Below are 19319 nucleotides of genomic sequence, written 5' to 3'. Positions count from 1 at the left end.
ATGGTGGGGCACTGAGCAGAACAAAAAGGTTGAGCAGAACAAAAAGTACCGCAGGTCATATGGAAAGTGAAACAACTCTATTAAGCAACTCCATTGCAATCTCTTGCTATCAGTGTGTGTTCTTCCTGAGTCTGCATGAAGAATGACATTGAAAAAGAGCAGTGCTGGTGCATTTTAAAAATTTACTTAATTACAGTGGAATTTACATTTGAGGACCAAAAAGCATAGGATTTCTCTCAGTATTAAAGTGCCAAGTCAGTCACAGTTTTGCAAGGGAAGGGGTTGAGAGACCGAACTGCCTGGCCATGAGATCTCATGTTTCATTTTATTAGCCTCACCAGATGCAGTTTTCAGGTAGCTGTGGACTCAGGCCCCAATCCAACAAAATAAAGGGGCAAGATTTCTCTTTAAGTACTATTATCTCACATTTTTAGACCGTAAACACAAGTTTGATATATTAACTCATCCAAATTCAAATAGATCAGTTTAAATTTCAATACTGGTTTCTGTATAGACCTTTTGTAGTTTTATGCATTGGCATCTAGATTATCTTGGTGGCTGTTTTTACCATAGAAGCCTTGTGCTTAAATTACAAAGTTGAGCTTATAAAGCTGAAATTCAGCTAGATCCAGCAAGATTGCTGTGCTGATTGGTATATTTCTTTCATAGAAAAGTTTTCCAACCTTTACTTATTTCTTTGGTACAGGAGCAGTAAAGCCTACAGTCTGTTTTCATGGTGCAATTTTCTGAATCTTTTCATCCTTATTTGGCCAGAAGTCAGGTCCTAAGTTATGAAAAGCTTTTCATTGTTTCAGGGTATACCAGAAACAAAAATTTTAATGTGTAGAGGCAATGTCTTAGTATATTCTCAGTCTTACCATGGAAAGGGAGAGAACAAAATCCTGAATTGCCTTTATCTGGTACGGTCTTTGGAAGTGTTCTAAAAGCATGTGGATGTGGGACTTGGGGACATGGTTTAGCTGTGAGCCTGGTGGTGTTGGGCTGGTCTTATAGGTCTTTCCCAACCTTTATGATTCTGTGAAATCCTATACAGCACACATAATCCAGCAACAGCATCCTTCTATGATGCACCAAGTCCAGCTTTTGTAAGCACAGCTGGATTGCAGGTGATCTTTTCCTAAATATCCATGATAACAGAAGTAATTACCATTGCAGAGCATCCTCCTTCTGTTGCCATCTGCCTCCAGGCAGTTTACAATATAAACACAGAGCAAGGGAATGCAGATGAATATAAATGAATAAAGAATGGGAGGATTAAAGTCAGAAGAAAAGTATTTCTATTAACCAACAGGTAAACAGAGATGCAGTCTAACAGTTTGATTCAGATGGAAGGAGTTTGCAGATAGCCTTCTGCAAGTGTTATACAAATAAGTCATGGGGCTCCACAGTTTTCCATGAGGCAGGTGTGGTTTACCAGCTCCAGAAATGCTAAGTATTAAAATTTCACACAAGTACCTCAGCCTGAAGAAGTGTGCACCTAGACAAAAGCATTACAAATCCCTTGCTAAACTGTGTGGGAAGCTTTTCAGCATCCTGCTCACTCTGGATCATTTTCATGTAGTTGATGGCCTGCCCTTGAACGTGCAGAAGGAACAGTGCTGTGAATCCATATCTAGATCCAGGCCTGGGAAGTGCAGTAAAGTGCAAGAGGAAAAAAAAAAATTCAAAAAAAAAAAAAAAAAATCCAGGGGTGGAAGAATTTTGGAAATGCCCACCCAGGAGGGCTGAGAATCTGATTCCTGGATCAGCATGTTGCCATTCAGATTGGCATAAACTGAATTTAAAAGGCACCTTAATATCCAGTACATCTCACTGAACAGCCCTTAAGCCCAGCTAAACATGGCAATAAAAGCTAGAGAAACAGCCAAGAAAAATCATGTCTAGGTTATCCATTAGACAATATTCCTTTATTATAAGTACTTCTTATAAAGTACACTGCTTAATCACTTAACCATCGTGTTCTGAGTATTTTAATATGAATACGTTTTCCAATAGTTGAGAGAATACTACAGAGAGCTAAAAAAACCCAAAACATTTTATCTACCCAGATAAAGGATGTGTGTAGATTTCCTCCAAGAAGGGCCACAAGCAAGATTACAGTGTAATTGGTTGATTTTGGCATAGCTATAGCAACAGCCATATGGGAGGCATGCAATTTCATGGAGCTGCACATGGTGAAGTCATGGCAAAGTACCAGCAACTCATTTGATGTGGCTTCTCTCCAGGAGTTTAACGTAGATCAACTAAAACTATTAACTTTCAAAATATAATTAGTTCAACCATATTTTTTTTCCAAATGAAGAATGGGAAAAAACCCAGCTATAATTCTTGGTATGCTGAAACAAGGTGTGTAAGGAGGAGAGAAACTTATAAACTGGGGCTTGTTTATATCCTCACACTATTATGATGATAACACCACTATTGCCCATTTTCTTTGGTAGGAATAACAGCAAATTGTGTATCAAAAGACAAACCTAGAAAAGGAATTCGACTGAAAATATGATGCCTCAAGAACTTGATGTTCTGGACTGAGGCAAAATCTGCAAAAGTCAAGGGAAACTGCATTCCTATTTGCAGCTTGCTTTTCCATTCAAAATTGCTTATCTGTATGCTGTTATTCTGTTCTTTCTCATAACCTCTTAATCCTTTATAACGCCACTGTAAGTGAACTAGCAGAAGGATGGCAGCAGAATTCCTACAACTGCAAAGCAGGGCACAAACCTCTGCCCTTGAGCTGTATCTGTACTGCACAGGCTCCACACAGTCACACCTGGGAGCCAAGGAATAGCAGTGCATAGCTTTCCAATGACCAGAAATCTGGGCTTTCTTGTGTAATAGAAACATTATTATGTGTTCTCAGTTGCACCTATTTACTTCCTTGGCTGGAAGAAATGTGTATTGCTGCCTTTTTCATATCATTTAGGCACTCAACTGAACTGAGAACCTAAATCAATCACAGCTGTAAGTGCCTGACCTGCATCAACTTCCACACTCAGTCATGAACATTAATTTGAGTAAAAGCCGTGATAACTCACACATTTATGTAAAATCACAGTTTTTAATTTATTGTTCGTTTTTTTTTCCCCCCAAAGATGTCAGCTGTGTGCTAAATAAAACCAGTGTGTCACCAGTTTGCAGTTTAGCAGCTGTTTAACTGTTATGTGAGATTTCCAGCAGAGCACAGGAGCCCACAAGGGTAAAACCAAGCCTTAAAACAGTGGCCAGTACCAGAGCAAGAAAAGCTGGATTGGGAAAGATGATTAAGGTGCACCTAGTGGGTCATTTCACAAAAGAAGAAGCATGGAGAGTCATAAAGAGTGCAATGGCACCATGGGTTTTTTTGCTACCCAACCATTTGAAACTGCAAGTAACTGAACGTGTGACAGATAAACAAATGGCTTTCTGTTCTGAGACATTTTTCTGGCTTTCACTGTTGCTTATCAACTTTTGAGAGGGTTTGGCTGCTAATATTTGACCTCTCATTCTAAATGAGAGGCTTTTCATAAGAGGATTTTTTACAAACACTCATATTGTATTTGGCTTTCTCCTTGGTGACTTTTGATAAAAATATATTCTCTTCAGTTGACCCAAACTCCTCAGATTAGCTTGCAGAAGACAATAGAAGTTACAAGGTGATTATATCACATCTATGGTTATTGTGCCACATTACTCTTACTGTATTTACTTCAAGATAATGCAGGGAGGAGAGGAGGGCCAGGAGGAGAATTTGGAGCTCACATGGACAGGGATCCTTCTCTGGATGCAGCAGGGTGCTGCTTGAATATACAGTATCGGTCATCTGGATATTATAGCATCCACAGTTCTATCAGAGAAGCATGGATGAGCGCTCTCCAATTGTCTCTAGGCAAAACGGGACATAACTAAAAATACTCCTTCTGATGGGTTAAATTATTTGGCTGCAGGATAGGGAATGTTCTCTCACAGAATAGGGAACGTTCCCTCCACCAGAGCTGGGGGAAGGCAATGACAGCTCGTGCAGCATCTTTTTCAATTATCACTGCTATCTGCAGTCCAAGTTTCTTATTAAGATGTATGATTTATTTAGAAACAATATACAATACTACTTAAGTTAGTCAGCAGTGGAACACTTTAAAAATACTGTGTTCTTCGATAAGTGTATAGCTCAATCTATTTCTAGCGACAGAACTGCTTGCATACAAAATGGAAACAATTTCAAAGCGCTAATTCTGAATGCTGGGTGCTTCCACACAGGGTTTACTCTATCTGTTTGGTAACATATAAAGAAACTGTTGCCTCATTTCTGTAAAGTTGGGGTTCCTTGCTTGTCCTGCTCAAAGACCATAGGAAATTTTCCTGAAGTAACATATTAATGAATCACCAAAAAGTAGAAAAGCTGATTTACAGCTCTACAGTGCTGTGTCTGACACTGTAAGGATCATGTGGATGTCTTTGAAGAAGGCCACAGCCAATCTTTAATAATGTGGTCTTCACATGTCCACTATCAAAAATTTATCAAAACTAATGCATCGTACCCAAGTGTTTTTCTCTACTCCGTTGCTTTAAAAACAGTATTGAAAGCACTCTGGTAAATTATGCTAATGAATATGTAAAATGGACAAAATATTCTAGACAAATTATATTGATTATTTTAGTGCTTACTTTGAGAATAGGGGCATTAAAATCTCTATTTGGAGTACTGCATGCCCGTTCAATTTGGTGTGCCTTCCAAACAAGCCAACAGACTTGACCTTTATGAACAATACACTTTGAAACCTTTTGGTCTAAAAATAATGCACCAGCAAAGCCCCAGATCTGTAGCTCTGTCCATGCAATTCCTCACCTGATAAAATTTAATTTTTGGTGCAGTTTAAGAGTGTGTGCGTTGAGAAAACCAGCGGTGTTAAAATTAGAAGATGTGAAAAACAAAACTTTACCTCCTGTCTTTCCCTGCGGAACAGCTTCCTGTTTAACGCATTTGTGTGCTCTCCCTAGAGAACTCACATTTACACAGGAGGTCTCCCTTGCTGACGGGGTAAGAATCAATGTGGGACATTCATTCCTCTGCTTTAGACCCTTCCGAGGAGAATCCCTGCCTCCTCTCAAGCATTATGCATTCCCAGCAAGGGATCACTTCCCCATTGCCATATTGGGCAATGCTCCCAATTCCCTTTGAATACCACCTTATGTTGCAACGTGCCTCCGTGAATCATTGTGCTTATTCACCCAGGAATGTGCAAAAGAACAAATGTAAAAATCTGTTCTGTGTTCTGAACATGCGGGGTCAGATTCTCAGCAATTCCATCTGATTAGACTTGTGCTGAGAGAACTGCTTGACTTGACCTTTAGAAGAGTTGCTTTAACGGGGATATTCAGTGTAAATCGAATTCACTTTTGGCTCTCTGTTAAGACCTCTTCTGTGGTTTTGGATCACATCTCCAGCAGGACAGGTATTCATGTTCACACGTGAATTTCTGCCAGCCCTGGTGTTCAAATGGCTCTGTGGATGTCAACATGCATGAAGGCTACACATGCAGTCCACTCCTATATATGGTTTCTCTCAATGGCATGGTAATTCTGTAATTCAGAGCACTTCCAAAAGGTTTACTTTCCATTTACTTTTGGTTTGCTTGAATAGGCTTTCAAATGGTTTTTTAAATTGTCCTTAAAAATATATATATATTATTACAACTCATCTACTGAAAATAATTGAGTGATAGCAATTTAGTAATTTTCAGTTTGGGAAGTCTCATTGCCAATTAAGCTTCCTGTTTTCTTTCCTATTATAAATCAGCAGAGTAAAGAGACTGAAGCAAGTGATGACAAGTTCCACAAACGAGTTGTTTTACTCATCTGTAATTTTATTACTAGCTAATATTTGCAAGTACTGTTCAGTAGGAAGCAGAAAAACCTCTCAGTTCCAATTAATTTTCTACAGCTACTAAAAGTAATGACTGATAAAAAATTACATCACAAAAATATTTGTGATTTTTTCCTTCTATTACATCTGCAGAGTAACATTTTTCCTATAAGTGCCAGTAGTTCTCATAGTGATCAGCATAGATTTTATTCAAAATAATACATTTTTAAGCACTAGAATTTCATAGAGCCTTGTCATCAGGTAAAACATTTAAGAAAACAGCCATGAAACAGCTCAACAAGGTCAAAACCACAAAATGTTTGTAAATACACAAAAAAATGTTCTGAAAACAGAATGGAAATTGTAACTTTAACAGTCTAACTATATTTCATGTATTCATATGAATGTTTTCATTTCAGCCTCTCAAGAATTGGACCAGAAGGAGAGGAATGCAGTGAGGATAAATGAACAATAAATTCATTCCCTCAGTCACAAGAGGCTTCTCAGAAAGCTGGACTTAGAATGTGAGAACACTTCAAGGACAGTTGAGGACAAATATAAGACAGTTAAAGCTCAAATAATGCAAAGAAGGTGAAGTGGAACAAGGATTACAAATTGTGTGACAAGTTTATAACCCAGTTGCCTAAACCCAAGTAAAACAAAACATTTTCTGTTTTGTCACAAGTCTCTGTCTCAATAAATCCATAACAGTTCTTGCATTACTGGGTTCACAGAAGGGATTAGCCAAATTCATGGGTCCATCAAGAGCTACTAAATGCATTGGCTGAATGACATCTTTCTAGATAAGGGTGCTGGTACCCATTTATTTCTAAAAACTACAAGGATGCACCGTGGAAACCACTCCCTTGTTTCCAACAGCACTTTCCCATGATGAGACATTGGGGAGACATCAGGATTCTGAGCTAGATGGACTTTTGATCTAACCCAACAGGACAGGGGAACACCCCACTGTCATGCATCCTACACCGAGTCTAGTCCTGAACACTCAGACTGTGTCCTTTCCCTAAGGAGAACAGAGGTTGATCAAAACTGACTTTGTCAGTTTGAATTTTTAATAGTTTCTTCTGCTGCTTTGCCTTGTTCATCAACAGGAACATCTTATTCATCAAAGATCTGTTCCAAATCCTTTTGAAGGAAGCATTTCTCTAAAATAAGTGGATCCAATTCCTTTATAGAGATCTATTATGAGACCAACAGAGTATTATATTTCATTCTTGGGATCTGATCTGTTTCTTTCAAATCAGCTTTTATGTCCTTGTAGGTAGAACGTATATGAGCAGAAACTAAATAAAATTTTTTTGAAAAGTGCAATTTAAAAGATTTGCACATTTTGTAGATGTTTTATCTTATGGAAATATTACAGTGATGCTAGAAATATTACAGTGATTTTTTTTTTTTTTTTTTGCTTTGCCTACAAAAAGGCTGTGTATGTAACTAAAATATTCACAACAAGGAAAACAAATATGCAGTATGTGTATACTTTCAAGATACATATTGTTTTATTACATGTTTACTAAAATCTAATTCCTGAAAAAGGCGCAGTAAAAACAAACGGGAAATCATTCTCATAATAGTTTCTTTCAGAGAGGACAAAAGATCATCATGTGAACTTTTGCAATAGGAAACAAATTACTTAATCAAGAGCTAAAAATACAGAAGTCCTGTGATATTTTTAAGTGTAATAACTACAAACTTCTGGGCTTCTGACAATGTTGACCTGTTTATCTCAAAATGCCCCAGGAACCACAGAATAAGGGTCTCATCCTGTGATGAAGAAATCTTGGCACTCCATCTGAAGGACAACAGTGCCCTTCTGCTTGCCTGCTCCAGCCAAAATGGTTAAAATCAGAACCTTAACAAGGAGGATTTAACTGTGTTGCCATACTGAAGTGTAAACTGCTGCATTTCCTCCTAAAGAAGAAAACTCTTATACCTGAGAGGACACATGGAGCTACACCCAGGAAGCTGGTCTTAATTCAGGTGGGATTTCATGTGCTTTCCACTGTCGAAGGAGACTAATGCATAAAAAGAGAGAAAATCTGCATATCACAGATGTTTTGTCATCACTTACTGCCCATCAGTAAGTGGGCAGTATGCTGTGGGAAAGCATTTTCCAGGGGCAGCAAACCAAGCTGAGCTTTTCTGTCAATGGAACGATCAGGTAAGACAGAAGAGCCTGGGAATCTCAGCCTTCCCTGCTGCCTTATTAATTCTCCCTGTTCAAATGCAGTGGGGATTTTTTTTTAATATAAAACATTGGCCCAATTTTCATATAAATTATGCATAATATTTTTCAATGTATTATTTAGTAAAGGCACTATTAGCTATAGGAAAGTATTAAATGCAGTTTCTCTGTTAGAGTACTGTAGTCATAACTCTTTGGTTTTGTCTTCAGGTTTTGCTGCTGATGAACCGACTGACCTTGGATAAGCCATGTAAGTTTACAGAGTCTCTGTATAAATAATAAACAAAGATCAACTAGACCCAGGAAAATCAGATGCTGTGAGATGCACACACGTTTTTGCAGTTACATTTTATATATCTTTCAACTCCTCTGAGTTCCACAGAATGCATCCTTTCAAGATGACCACTATGTTCTTGAAGCTTTGTCTAAGAAATTCAGTTTACCTAAAATCTCATTACGAAGTTGTAAAGTCACAATTTCATGTAAAAGCACCATTTGGGCAATTTGGGCTGAAAGGCCAATAGTGATAGTGAGGCCAGGAGAACAACAAATCAATACTGTATTTATAGTGTATACTCAGAGTACATTAAAAAAGGACAGTTTGAACCAGGAGCATAATTCACTGCATTCCCTTGTGCCATTTATGCTATAAATTCTTCTGGGTAAGGATTGTGTCTTCTAACAAGTTTCACACTAAAAGTTCTTCAAGTTTGTTGTTTTTGTTTTTGTTTTGTTGTTGTTGTTTTAAGAAGTAACTTTTGTTTATCTACAGAAAATAACTCAAGCCCAGCAGCAACACTCACCCAGATATATGATAATAAGATATCACATTTTTATATGAGGGGAAATGGATTTTTTCAATCACCAACCTGTAGGAAGGGTGAAATATCATGTTTGATTTCAACAGTTTGTAAGTGTGAGTAGCACTGAAAATAACTTCTCAGCTATATCATATGTATCACCTAATAACAATTAAACACCTTTTTATTCATGTGTATATATTGCTTACTATTGTTTCCTAGCAGTTTTTGCTGTAGAATTTCCAAAATATGTAATAGCTAAATTTTCCCAAAAGCTTTATTTCTGTTAGCAGGTGAATACTGAATAATCTGCAAGATGTGACATACACCTGGTTATCTTAAGTTGGTATTGTGAGTTTAATTCTTAAATATTAATCAACACTGACTACAGAGAGTACTAACATTGATTACCAAACCAAACAGGACCAGAAACGGATTTTGCAATTTCATCTAAGCCTATGATAATTCATTTTATTCAATGTTTTTGATAGACTTTGTCTAGTATTTCCTTTTACAGCTTGTTAGTCACTAACATATACATCTCAAATTTTTGCTTTAATTTAGTTTGCATGTCTACACACTATCACTTTTTTACGCTCTTATAAGTGTGTTGATAGTGAAGCAGACATCTATTTTAAAAATTTAATTAGTTGCCACTACTTTCAGGTCCCTTGAGATTTTGTATCACAGAGTATAAAGATTATGGTAGCTATGAAACCAAGATTCCACCGCCTCACTGCATGTCAGGACATTTCTCAAGGTCTTGCAAACTTTGTTTTTTCTTCTTCCCTTTTTTTTTTTTTTTTTTTTTTTTTTTTTTGACAGACTAGTTTAAAGCTCCATCCCACTTCTCCATCTCTAGTTCTTCACTCCAGTGCTCTCTTCCTCTGCCTTCTCTGTTCCTCCATATTTTAGTTTATTGCTTGGGGGGTTGGGGTTTTTTGTTTGTTTGGTTTGGTTGGTTGGTTGGTTAGTTTGTTGGAGGTTGTTTTCCTTGTTTATCTTACAATTTTGAGAGAGCCTGTATAAGTGCCCGTGTCTCCGGAGCAAGCTCTGCTCCATCAGAGCTGTTCTACCATTCCCTCCTTACAGACGCTCCGTCTCCTCGGGACAGCCGGCGCTGCTCCCGCTGCCAGCTCCGATCCCGGGACGGACCCCGCTGGTGCCGGCACCAGCAGGAGCCGGGGTTAGCAGCCCGCTCTGGCTCTTCCCCGCTGTGCCGGGCGCTCCCTCCGTCCCCGTTCCCCCGGGCAGGAGCCGGGAGCGGCCCCGGAGCCGTGCCCAGTGCGGCGGGTCCGGCGGGACACGGAGCGCAGAGGGCAGCGGCAGCCTCGGGATGGGAACGGGATGGAGATGGGGATCGGGATGAGGATGCGGACGAGGAAGCGGGCAGTGATTTGGCCTGGGATGGAGATGGGGGCGGTGAATGGAACGCTGATAGGAACGGGGTCGGTGATGACAATGGGGACGGGGAGAGGGTTAGGGATGGGGAGACAGACGGGGATAGGGACAGTGATGGGGACAGGGATCGGAATGGGGACGGGGATAGAGATGGGGATGGGCACTGGGATGGGGTTAGGGATGGTGATTGGTGCCAGAGATATGGATGGGGATGGGGATATGGATGGTGATGGTGGCTGTGGTTAGGACAGGGATATGGATGGTGATGGTGGCCGTGATGAGGATAGCGATATGGAGGGTGATGGTGGCTGTGGTGGGGACAGCGATATAGAGGGTGATGGTGGCTGTGGTGGGACAGCGATATGGAGGGTGATGGTGGCTGTGGTGGGACAGCGATATGGAGGGTGATGGTGGCTGTGGTGGGGACAGCGATGCCTCCGCCGCTCTCCCCGGCGCGGTTCGCCCCCGCAGCCCCTCCCGCAGCCGGGCGGGGGGCGGGCGGCAGGACAGGGGTGTGGAGCTGCTGGCCGAGCGGGTCGATGGGGCCGGCCCGCGGGCGGGGCGGGCGGGGCGGTCGCTCGCGGGCTCGGGGATGGATTGCGGGTGTCCGGCGCGGGCGGGCGGTGCCGCCGCCGGACGGAGCGCGGGGGGCGCCGGGCCCGGCGCGGCCTCAGGTACCGGGAGCGGGGCCGGGAACGGGAGCGGGTGGGTTCCGCCGCTGCAGGCGTACCGCGGGCGAGAGGCTCCGCAGGGCTGAGCGGGGCCGGGCCTGGGAGGGAACTTTGTCCCTTCGCGCGGGCCGGGGGGCCGTGCGAGTGCCCCGTGTCCCGCCGCCCCTCGGCCGCGTCCGCCCGTGACAGCGGTGCGGGGAACGCGCTCTCCGCTCCCCGCCTCGGGGGAGCTCCGCTGGGCGGGCTGGGGGTGTGCGGAGGGGTTCCGCTGTCCCCGGAGCGAGCCTGTTCCAGCAGTAGTGCGAGCAGCGCCAACAGGGAAGTGATTGTGCCCCTGTGCTCGGCACTGGCCAGGCCACGCCTCGGGTGCCGTGTCCTGTTCTGTGCGCTCGCTACAGGAAAGACGTTCAGGCACTGGAGCGTGTCCGGAGAAGGGCAGCGGAGCTGCTGAAGGGTGTGGAGCACAAGTCCTATAAGCAGGGAGCTGACGGAGTTTAGCCTGAAGTAAAGGAGGCTTTGGGGAGACCTTGCTGCTCTCCACAAGTCCCTGACAGGAGCCAGACGGGGGTCGAGCTCCCGGACAGCAGTGACGGGACAAGAGGACGCAGTGTAAAGCTGCGCCAGGGGAGGTTCAGGTTGAACCTTTTGGAAGAATTTCTTTACAGAAGGGGTGATTAAACAATGGAGCGGGCTGCCCGGGGAGGTGGTGGAGTTGCCATCCCTGGAGGCGTTTAAGGAAAGCCTGTGCCATGGTCTGGTTGACAGGGTGGTGGTGTTTGGTCAGGGATTAAATTCGGTGATCTCAGAGCTCTTTTCCAACCTAATTGATTCTGGGCTGGCATTACTGTCCTGCCTTGCTGGGGGTGTGAGGGGTACGTGTTTCCCCTGCTTGGACTACAGCCCCCTTTTTCTTTCCCCCTGCATTTTCCAGTGTTCTAGGTGGGAGTGCAGCTCGCTCATTCTTTCTCCCCCGAGGTCCCCAGGCATATGTCTTTTTTTTTTTTTTTTAGGCATCCACTTTTCTCTGAGTGCATTAAGACTTATTTCTTTCTCTTTGACATTTCCTTCTCTTTCTTCCTGTTGCTTTTCCCCAAAGATACCTGTTGGCAGGAAGGAGACCTCCATTCACTCTGAATGCAGTGATTTCGCCGATTTTTACCTTGCCTGGAAGGTTCAGCTTTCAGCTGCCAGGGTGTCTCTCTGAAAGCTGCCCTGCTGGTTCTTATCAGGGATCTGCGTCTGTATACCCTGTGACAAAGCACGATATGTTTAGTCCTTGCACTAGACAAGATTAGATCTGCAGCACGTGCAATGGATGTCATTTGTAATCCTTAGCTGATGTTAAATGTGGAGCTACTGGTGGCTGAGAGATTGCTCTGTATGTGGTGAAGCTTAGAGAGGCCTTGGCAGCTTGACATGGAGGTTTTTTCTCCTAATGTTGCTGGACAAGAAAAACAAGGAGGTCAGTGTGTGTTCTGCTTGTCAGCTTTCACTCTGCAGACCTGAAACTTGGGTGTTTCTAATTCACTGCAAACAGACTTCAAGTCCTGCAGGGTCCCCGCAGCCTTGCTGGGGCTGCTGCAGGAATTACTGAGAACTGTGTGCTTGCATAGGCTGCTAGCTGATAGGGACTCTGAGGTATAAAACAAATTAATACTCTGCACTGCTAGTTCTAGATAGGAGAATTTGTTTGAAGCATTGTTTCATGAATTTTGAGTAAGTGCTGAATAGGAAGCGTTCATTTCATTCATGAAAACATTCAAACATCCGTGGTCTTTTTATTCCTTAGATACCCAGATCCAGCTGTGCCATGACAGTTTGATAGCATGACTGTTACATACCACCAGATTCCTTTTATTAAGCTAAATTCTCCTATTCTGGTAATAAGATTAATGTGTTTTCTGTGCAAACTTTGGTCTTGTGTAGCTTCCTATGTAGATGGGAGCGGTGATCTCTGCTTGCAGAACTCAGTACTGGCATGGAAAACTTGGTTGCTTTTTTGGATCTTTTGTTTCACTATATTCTAAGATCCTACAGGAAACTTTCTTGAGTAAAAATAACAGGGCTGCAGTAAATGTAACAGTCATGTTGCATAAGGCTCACTTTTCCATCTCTTGTGAATATTCTTGCCTTTGCTCTTATCTCTGGTACCCTTTGGAGGTTGAGTGGAGGTCAGAATTTTGTTAGATTAATGTTGCTTTAATGTACGCTTACAGATTTTGACATATATATGTAAATCATTTTACTTTCAGTTTTTTGGTTTGGGTTTGGTTTGTTGTTTTTTTTTTTTTCTGGTTAAAGTGAAAGCAGTGTCTCTGTTTCTCTTATCTCAACAGCAATCCAATATGAAACAAGAATCACCTGATGACAGAACATGTTAAAAGGGGGAGGAGGTTGTATCCCAGAACTTGTATTGTTGGTGCAGCTGGTATAACTGGAAAAACGAAACCCATTTATTTTGCTTGCAAGCCTTATCTTGATATGTTGTCTTTCAAATTGTATATGAAATAATCTTGAGTAGATACAAGGAATAATTTCCAGTTGACTTGCTTGCACCATGGACTGTGACTGAGATGCTGTTCTGTGTCTTTTGGCATTCTTGTTATGTCCCTTTTTTCTATTTTTTTCGTGGTGGAGGGGAGAGCCAGGCTGTGTGTTTTCCTCCTGGAACAGCCAGAACAGCAATACTTCTGTTTTGCAACGATTTGGTAATTCTTTGTCCTATAACGTTCTCTTCCCTGATCGCCAGTGCAGTAAAAGTTTGTGAATGTCATGTGATTTTCTCTTCTTGGGCAGGACTTTAAATGTGGAAATAATCTGCACAAAGGAACATTTGATGCTGTCCAGATAAGATTGCACGTGAAGTATCAATGGTGCAGTTTTACTTCCTGCCCTCAGAAGCTGCTTGTTGCATGTTCAGAAGAGGAGAGTTGGACAGGCTGCTGAGCCTTTTGGCTTTAGTTCAATCAGCTGTGTGAAGATGCACCGTAGACTACACAGTGTAGACTGCTTTTGATATCTTTTTGATATCATAAATTGAAGTGGTGACTCTTCTTACATGATCTAGGGTACTGCAGCATTTTAAAATCGAAGTACAGTGTCATGACAAGAAAATTTTTGATGTTTATTTTTCAGAAGATCTTCATGTAACTGGCTGAAAAATGGTTTTGCAAGATGACAGCACCAACTCTAAGACTGTTGGAATGGTAAATTAAAAAAAAGGGTCTCAATGATGTCTGCTGAAAATTGTAATGATACTAAGCAATGTCTTTTAAATGAATATTCCTTTAAATGTCAGATTTGAGCTGGTATGTTTAACATTACACCATGTGGAAAGCATATTTGTTTTCTAATAATGGAAACAAAGGGCAAACATTCTGAAGTTTCTGCTCTATTAATAGAGTAGAATGTGATACTTACTTTTAAACCATAATTTTTATTGCAGTCTCTGTCTTCTGGTGGCTTAAATTTATCATAACTTTGTGCACTTGGTAAATTAAATATTCTGTAAGGGTAAAGCCCTACAATAGTAATGCCAAGGTTGTGGCTTCAATCCCTAGGCCATTCACTTAAAAGTTGGACTTTATGATCCCTGTGGGTCCCTTCCAACTAAGAATAATTGGTGATTTTGTGACTAATTGCCTTTGTGTTCAGAATCTACAGTGAGCATTGTCTTTGTGGAATAGAAGACAGATAATCACATGCTTTTAAAATATGTATCTTCCAGTTTGTTGGTTTCTTTTCAGCCATTACAATAATTTGGTCAACTGTGGAAAAGGTTTGAACTTGGCAGCGTGTAAATGTTGAGTTCAGTGGGGGCTGAGCCATAGGCTGGTGGGGTCCCTCTTTATGAGTTACCTCTTAATGTAATGGGTGAAAAGCAGGAATTTAGCTATTGCTCCCTGTTAACAGTTTACAGACTCTCAGCCATGCTTGACAGGGGATCAGAAACTAATTTTGGGTAAGCATTTAATTCTGTCATTGCTGCTACTTCTGTTTGGGACACTAATTAGAAACTCCTTAGCATAGTGTGTGACTCCTGTTGATTCAGGATATCCCTAAAACAGAGCTTAGCAACATTCCACAATAATAATAATTTTAAAAATTCCAGCACTTCCAGGCAATAAAAATTATGGCTCTATTTTTGTATCATTCTTTTCCTACATAACAGTTTTAAAGGGGATTTTATTGACTGTGCTTATAGGATCTGAGTTTAAAAATTAAAAAAAAAAAGTTTTATGTAAGATGATGTTTTGTTTTAATACAATAATAATGCTGTATCCATTTAAGGAAAGATACTTGGCTTTCACAAGACATTGCACAGAGGTGCCGTATCTTTCTAGATTATTTTAAGGCCAACAAGCCTATATTTTCTTCCACTACCTTCCTAGTTCTAATGTTTAATTTCTTTGCTTAGGAAAGTACACTTAATAAATAATGCCTTTCTCTGCATAGCTTAGAAAATCAGAACTTATCATCAGGTTCATGTTCCTCATATGAACCTCCTATAGTGTATTAATAAGGAAGGGACCATGTTGTTTGTAATATCAAAAGTAGGTGGTGATCCTGTTTTCTTGCAGTTCAGGGCTGCCCTGCTGGCATTTTTGATACAGACCAATTCTTAAGCTTCTAGATCTGTATGTACCCAACACTTAGGACTTGAGCTGCAGAAGACACTTGTGGAACTTAAAATTTTTGCAAAAATAAGTGCTTAATGTGCCTATGCACACAATGTTTCACACTTTGCTTTGTTTTTGTTTTTTTTTTTTTTAGGAGACTATCTTCACTTTGACATGAAGTGTGAAGTTTGTTAGTCACCGCTTTTGTTTCCTTTTTACAGTTATTGTGGAAGGTAATATGAGCAAAGTCTTGTTCTTGTGTGTTCATTTCCATCAGAGCATGTTACCCTCAATGTACAGAAGCCAAACGTGAAAGTGTGGAATTGTGTTTCATTGCAAGTTCATGAGCACTGTTAATAAGTGAGACAGTGTATCTGTCTAAAACTTCTCAAAATAGTAGTTTCAATCTGTCTTTGCTTTTTGTGTGATGTTTTACAGGGTTTTAATTCTGTCCTAAAACTTAATATTCAGGTTTCAGTAGGCTTTTGAATTTCTGATGAACTTTACAGGCATTTTAGTATTGCTGCTTGGTAACTTTTTTAGTCAGCTTATTACCTTGGAGGTGATCATGCTGCACTTTGTAGTCACCTTTTCTTGTTAAGCTTTTTGCCTTGTTGGGGAAGGATCAAGCAAAGGCTATATTAGGCACACAGAAATGTTAAACAGATACTTGGTAGTCAGATGAGAAAGTAATAGCTGCTCTTACTGCAATATATTAAAAAATTCAACTTCCAAGGCATAATTATGGTTTCTTTATTTAGAATTTTAACATCTGCTTATCAAAGGTACAGCAGAAATGGTGTAAAATGTGCATAGACTGAATAACTTCATGTGTAACCTCTTATCTAAGTGCTGGATGTTCCATCATCCTTTACTTCGCTCCTGTTGAAGGATTTTAAAGCAGGGGATTTATTCAAGCTGAATGTAGACAGGCTGAGTGCAAGATTAAACAATTGCAGAATGTGAACGTTATCTGTGCATGATCTCTGCTCACAGAGCGTGCTTTGAAGCAGGCTGTGGTGAGAGCAGCAGAGCTGTAGGTGTGAAGGAGTTTCTGATGTGGAGATGTCCAGTTGATCAGGCTGCTGCCATTCCCTCCACAATGAAACACAATTCCCTCCTGTCTCCCCAGCTACTTCTCCCCTCCTGCCTGCAGCACAGGGCTGGTGGAGGGCTGCAGTGCTTTTTATTTCTAGGATACTTTCCCACTGTCCATGTGTTGTGCTATAGCCTGACAGGAATGAGATTTCTTCCTTCCAGCTTGTTTGGGATTCTTCTCTGCCCAGCTTCCACAAGCTGCATATTATGCAAACACATGAGCAATTTTTAGGCTATATATAACTTCATGTAATGGCTTGTAGGCTATTAGTCATAATGAAATGAAGGCAAAGTTTGTAGAGTATATTATGTAGTGACTGTTAAACCAATTCCTAAGAACTGAAAAAACCTTTACAAGCTTTCAAGCATGAAAACCTTTATATTAGTTTCCTCGAGTTTAAGATAATGCATTTATTTGCTCTCTCTTTAAGAAGAAATTTTCTTCTTTATTCTGTATCAAGTAGAAACTATAGTTCCTTGCTGAGTCTTTCTTAGCTTTGCCTCTCTCTACTTACAGATTTCTGCTTCCTTTTGTCAGTCCCACCATTTCATCAAAAAAGCAAAGTAATTATCTAGAACTGATGCCCACACATGCATTATATCAGCACAGTTCTAGTGGCATAATTATACTCCAGGAACTCTGCCTGTTCATTTTACTTTTGAAAGAAGCCCTTTAAGAAATGGAGGAAAAAGTGTCAAGGTTTGAACATGGCTACAGAGACTGTATAGAGATATGAGTCAGAGCAGAAAACAGTGCTGGTATCTCCAATGTGCTTGTGCATATCTGGACATTTAAACCCTTAATCTGAGGAACAGGCTACTCTGGAAAAAAAGTAATGTACCTTCCTCACTTGTTGAGGACATCGTTATACTGTCTCTTTCATAAATAATTTGTCAATAATGAAAAGAAAGCAAGTATTTGTATGCTGACACATGTGGAAAAAACAAAGTTCAGTTTAAATTTACCAAACCAGAATAGCAAAGCGGATGACCTCTATTTACTGTGAAAGTCAGAAGCTGCTCTCTAAAAATGACTTAGATGGCAGTTCTCTCAGAGATGGTGTTTGAGTTTATGGTATGCTATGCCATCTGTAGTTAATGAACTCATAATAAATTGGTTCTTAAAATATATACATAAATAAGTGAATGTTGATGATAGAAATGCCACATACATGTCTGATTGACTTTAGAAAGTTTGTGAAGAATTCTAGTATGAGTCATCAGTCTCTGTCACTTGTATTTGAAGCTTTTCAGTAATATAATTGAAAGTTTTCCTAAATTTAGGCCTTCCATAAAGTTAGGCCCTCCAATGGGCAACTGTAAAGTTGTGTCACAAATCTGAATTCCCTTGTAGTGGCAGTAGTGGATTTTAGACAATTTTTTGCTGGAATTGGTTCATGCCTATATTTCATAAATTACCAAATAGCCATATATATATATATATATGTATATATATTTATTCAACTGCATGTGTAGTCTACTTTTTTAAGTTTACCATTAATTATTCTTTTTTTTTCTTGAATCACCTCTTGTTGCTTATAGCTTACCAAATGTTTTCCTATGTCTTCTGAAATATTTGTTGAATGCCTCTAAGTTTAAACACGTTTCTGACATTTGTCACAACACATCAATCTAATACTGTCAGGTATCTGAACTTACCAAAATATAGTGGTTTCAAATTTTGCAGAACTCATAGTGTAATTTCCAAAAAGGCATTGTGTTTTACCTACTTTTTGCTTACTTCATAAAGCAGTTGATAAAAGTTTTGCAAAGTCAAAATTTTCTTTCTAATTGTCCCTAACATCTCTGAAAATTTGCTGCCAGATCTGTCAGAGATCTGCCTTTTAACAGCACAGCCATGTGTGCCCTTGCCGGTTAGGTCCTGTTCATTCATATATATGAAACAGTTGCCCCAGTGTTTATTTTTTTGTGTAACCTTTTGTGTTTTGTTTCTGTGTCCCTCTTGCCCAGGTTCCAAATGGTGTGGGTTTTTATCATGAACCGGATGAGCTCCCAGAGCAGTTCATCTGCTCAGCGCAGGCGAATGGCTCTAGGAATTGTCATTCTCCTCCTTGTTGACGTGATCTGGGTGGCCTCTTCAGAACTCACTTCTGTAAGTATTGTTCCACACATTTTAAAGGGGAAGCAAATGAGAAAGATGCAGCAGAAACATGGTCATCAAACACTCGGTGTTTCACCGGCCTGAATCCACTAAAACTTGCACAGTTCAACTCAGTGCCTGTTTCTTCTGAGACAGAAGGTGTTACTGATGACTTTAAAGAGCATAAACTCATAACTCTGTACTGTAATCATGGAGTTCATTTCCATATTGATTAAAATAATGCCCATATGGTTCCCAAAAATTAGTGAATGAGCTGTAGCATGGCAAGCTGAGGGATTTGGTGGATTGTAGTTCAGAACATCCAGAAGTCCAGGATGAAAGGACTCAGGTCATGGAGTTAAACCCTGTAATTTTATCTAGTTCATGTATTAAGCATATTGAAACTGTTGTGGTATTTATCTCATGTTAAGTTTTAGGACCTAAACCAGAGCTTTAGCAATAGAAATTGAGTTTTTAATAAATTCCTAAATTCAGCTTTCTGAACTGTCATTAAGTTATGTTCTATATCAGTTTTGAAACTAAGCATATACAAACGTTTGTGC

General features: G+C 40.5%; 1 protein-coding gene across 3 annotated transcripts in view; it reads left to right on the top strand.

Annotated features, from left to right (window-relative positions):
• Nucleotides 1-7780: 7780 nt before the first annotated feature.
• Nucleotides 7781-19319, top strand: part of SLC35F5 (solute carrier family 35 member F5) — a 29823-nt gene continuing 18284 nt past the window's right edge. The window contains exons 1-5 of one of the 3 annotated variants that reach the window (XM_040069293.2): nt 7781-7861; nt 8277-8316; nt 14074-14144; nt 15712-15790; nt 18627-18768. In XM_040069293.2, the coding sequence (XP_039925227.1) occupies nt 18634-18768 (135 nt within the window). In that variant the 5' untranslated portion in view covers nt 7781-7861; nt 8277-8316; nt 14074-14144; nt 15712-15790; nt 18627-18633. The other 2 variants (XM_040069292.2, XM_040069294.1) reach the window with 2 other exon arrangements.

This window comes from Hirundo rustica, chromosome 7 (genome assembly GCF_015227805.2).
Source record: "Hirundo rustica isolate bHirRus1 chromosome 7, bHirRus1.pri.v3, whole genome shotgun sequence".
Classification (NCBI taxonomy): domain Eukaryota; kingdom Metazoa; phylum Chordata; class Aves; order Passeriformes; family Hirundinidae; genus Hirundo; species Hirundo rustica.
The sequence above is the reverse complement of the archived record's forward strand: the minus strand, read 5'-3'. Positions and strand labels throughout refer to the sequence as shown.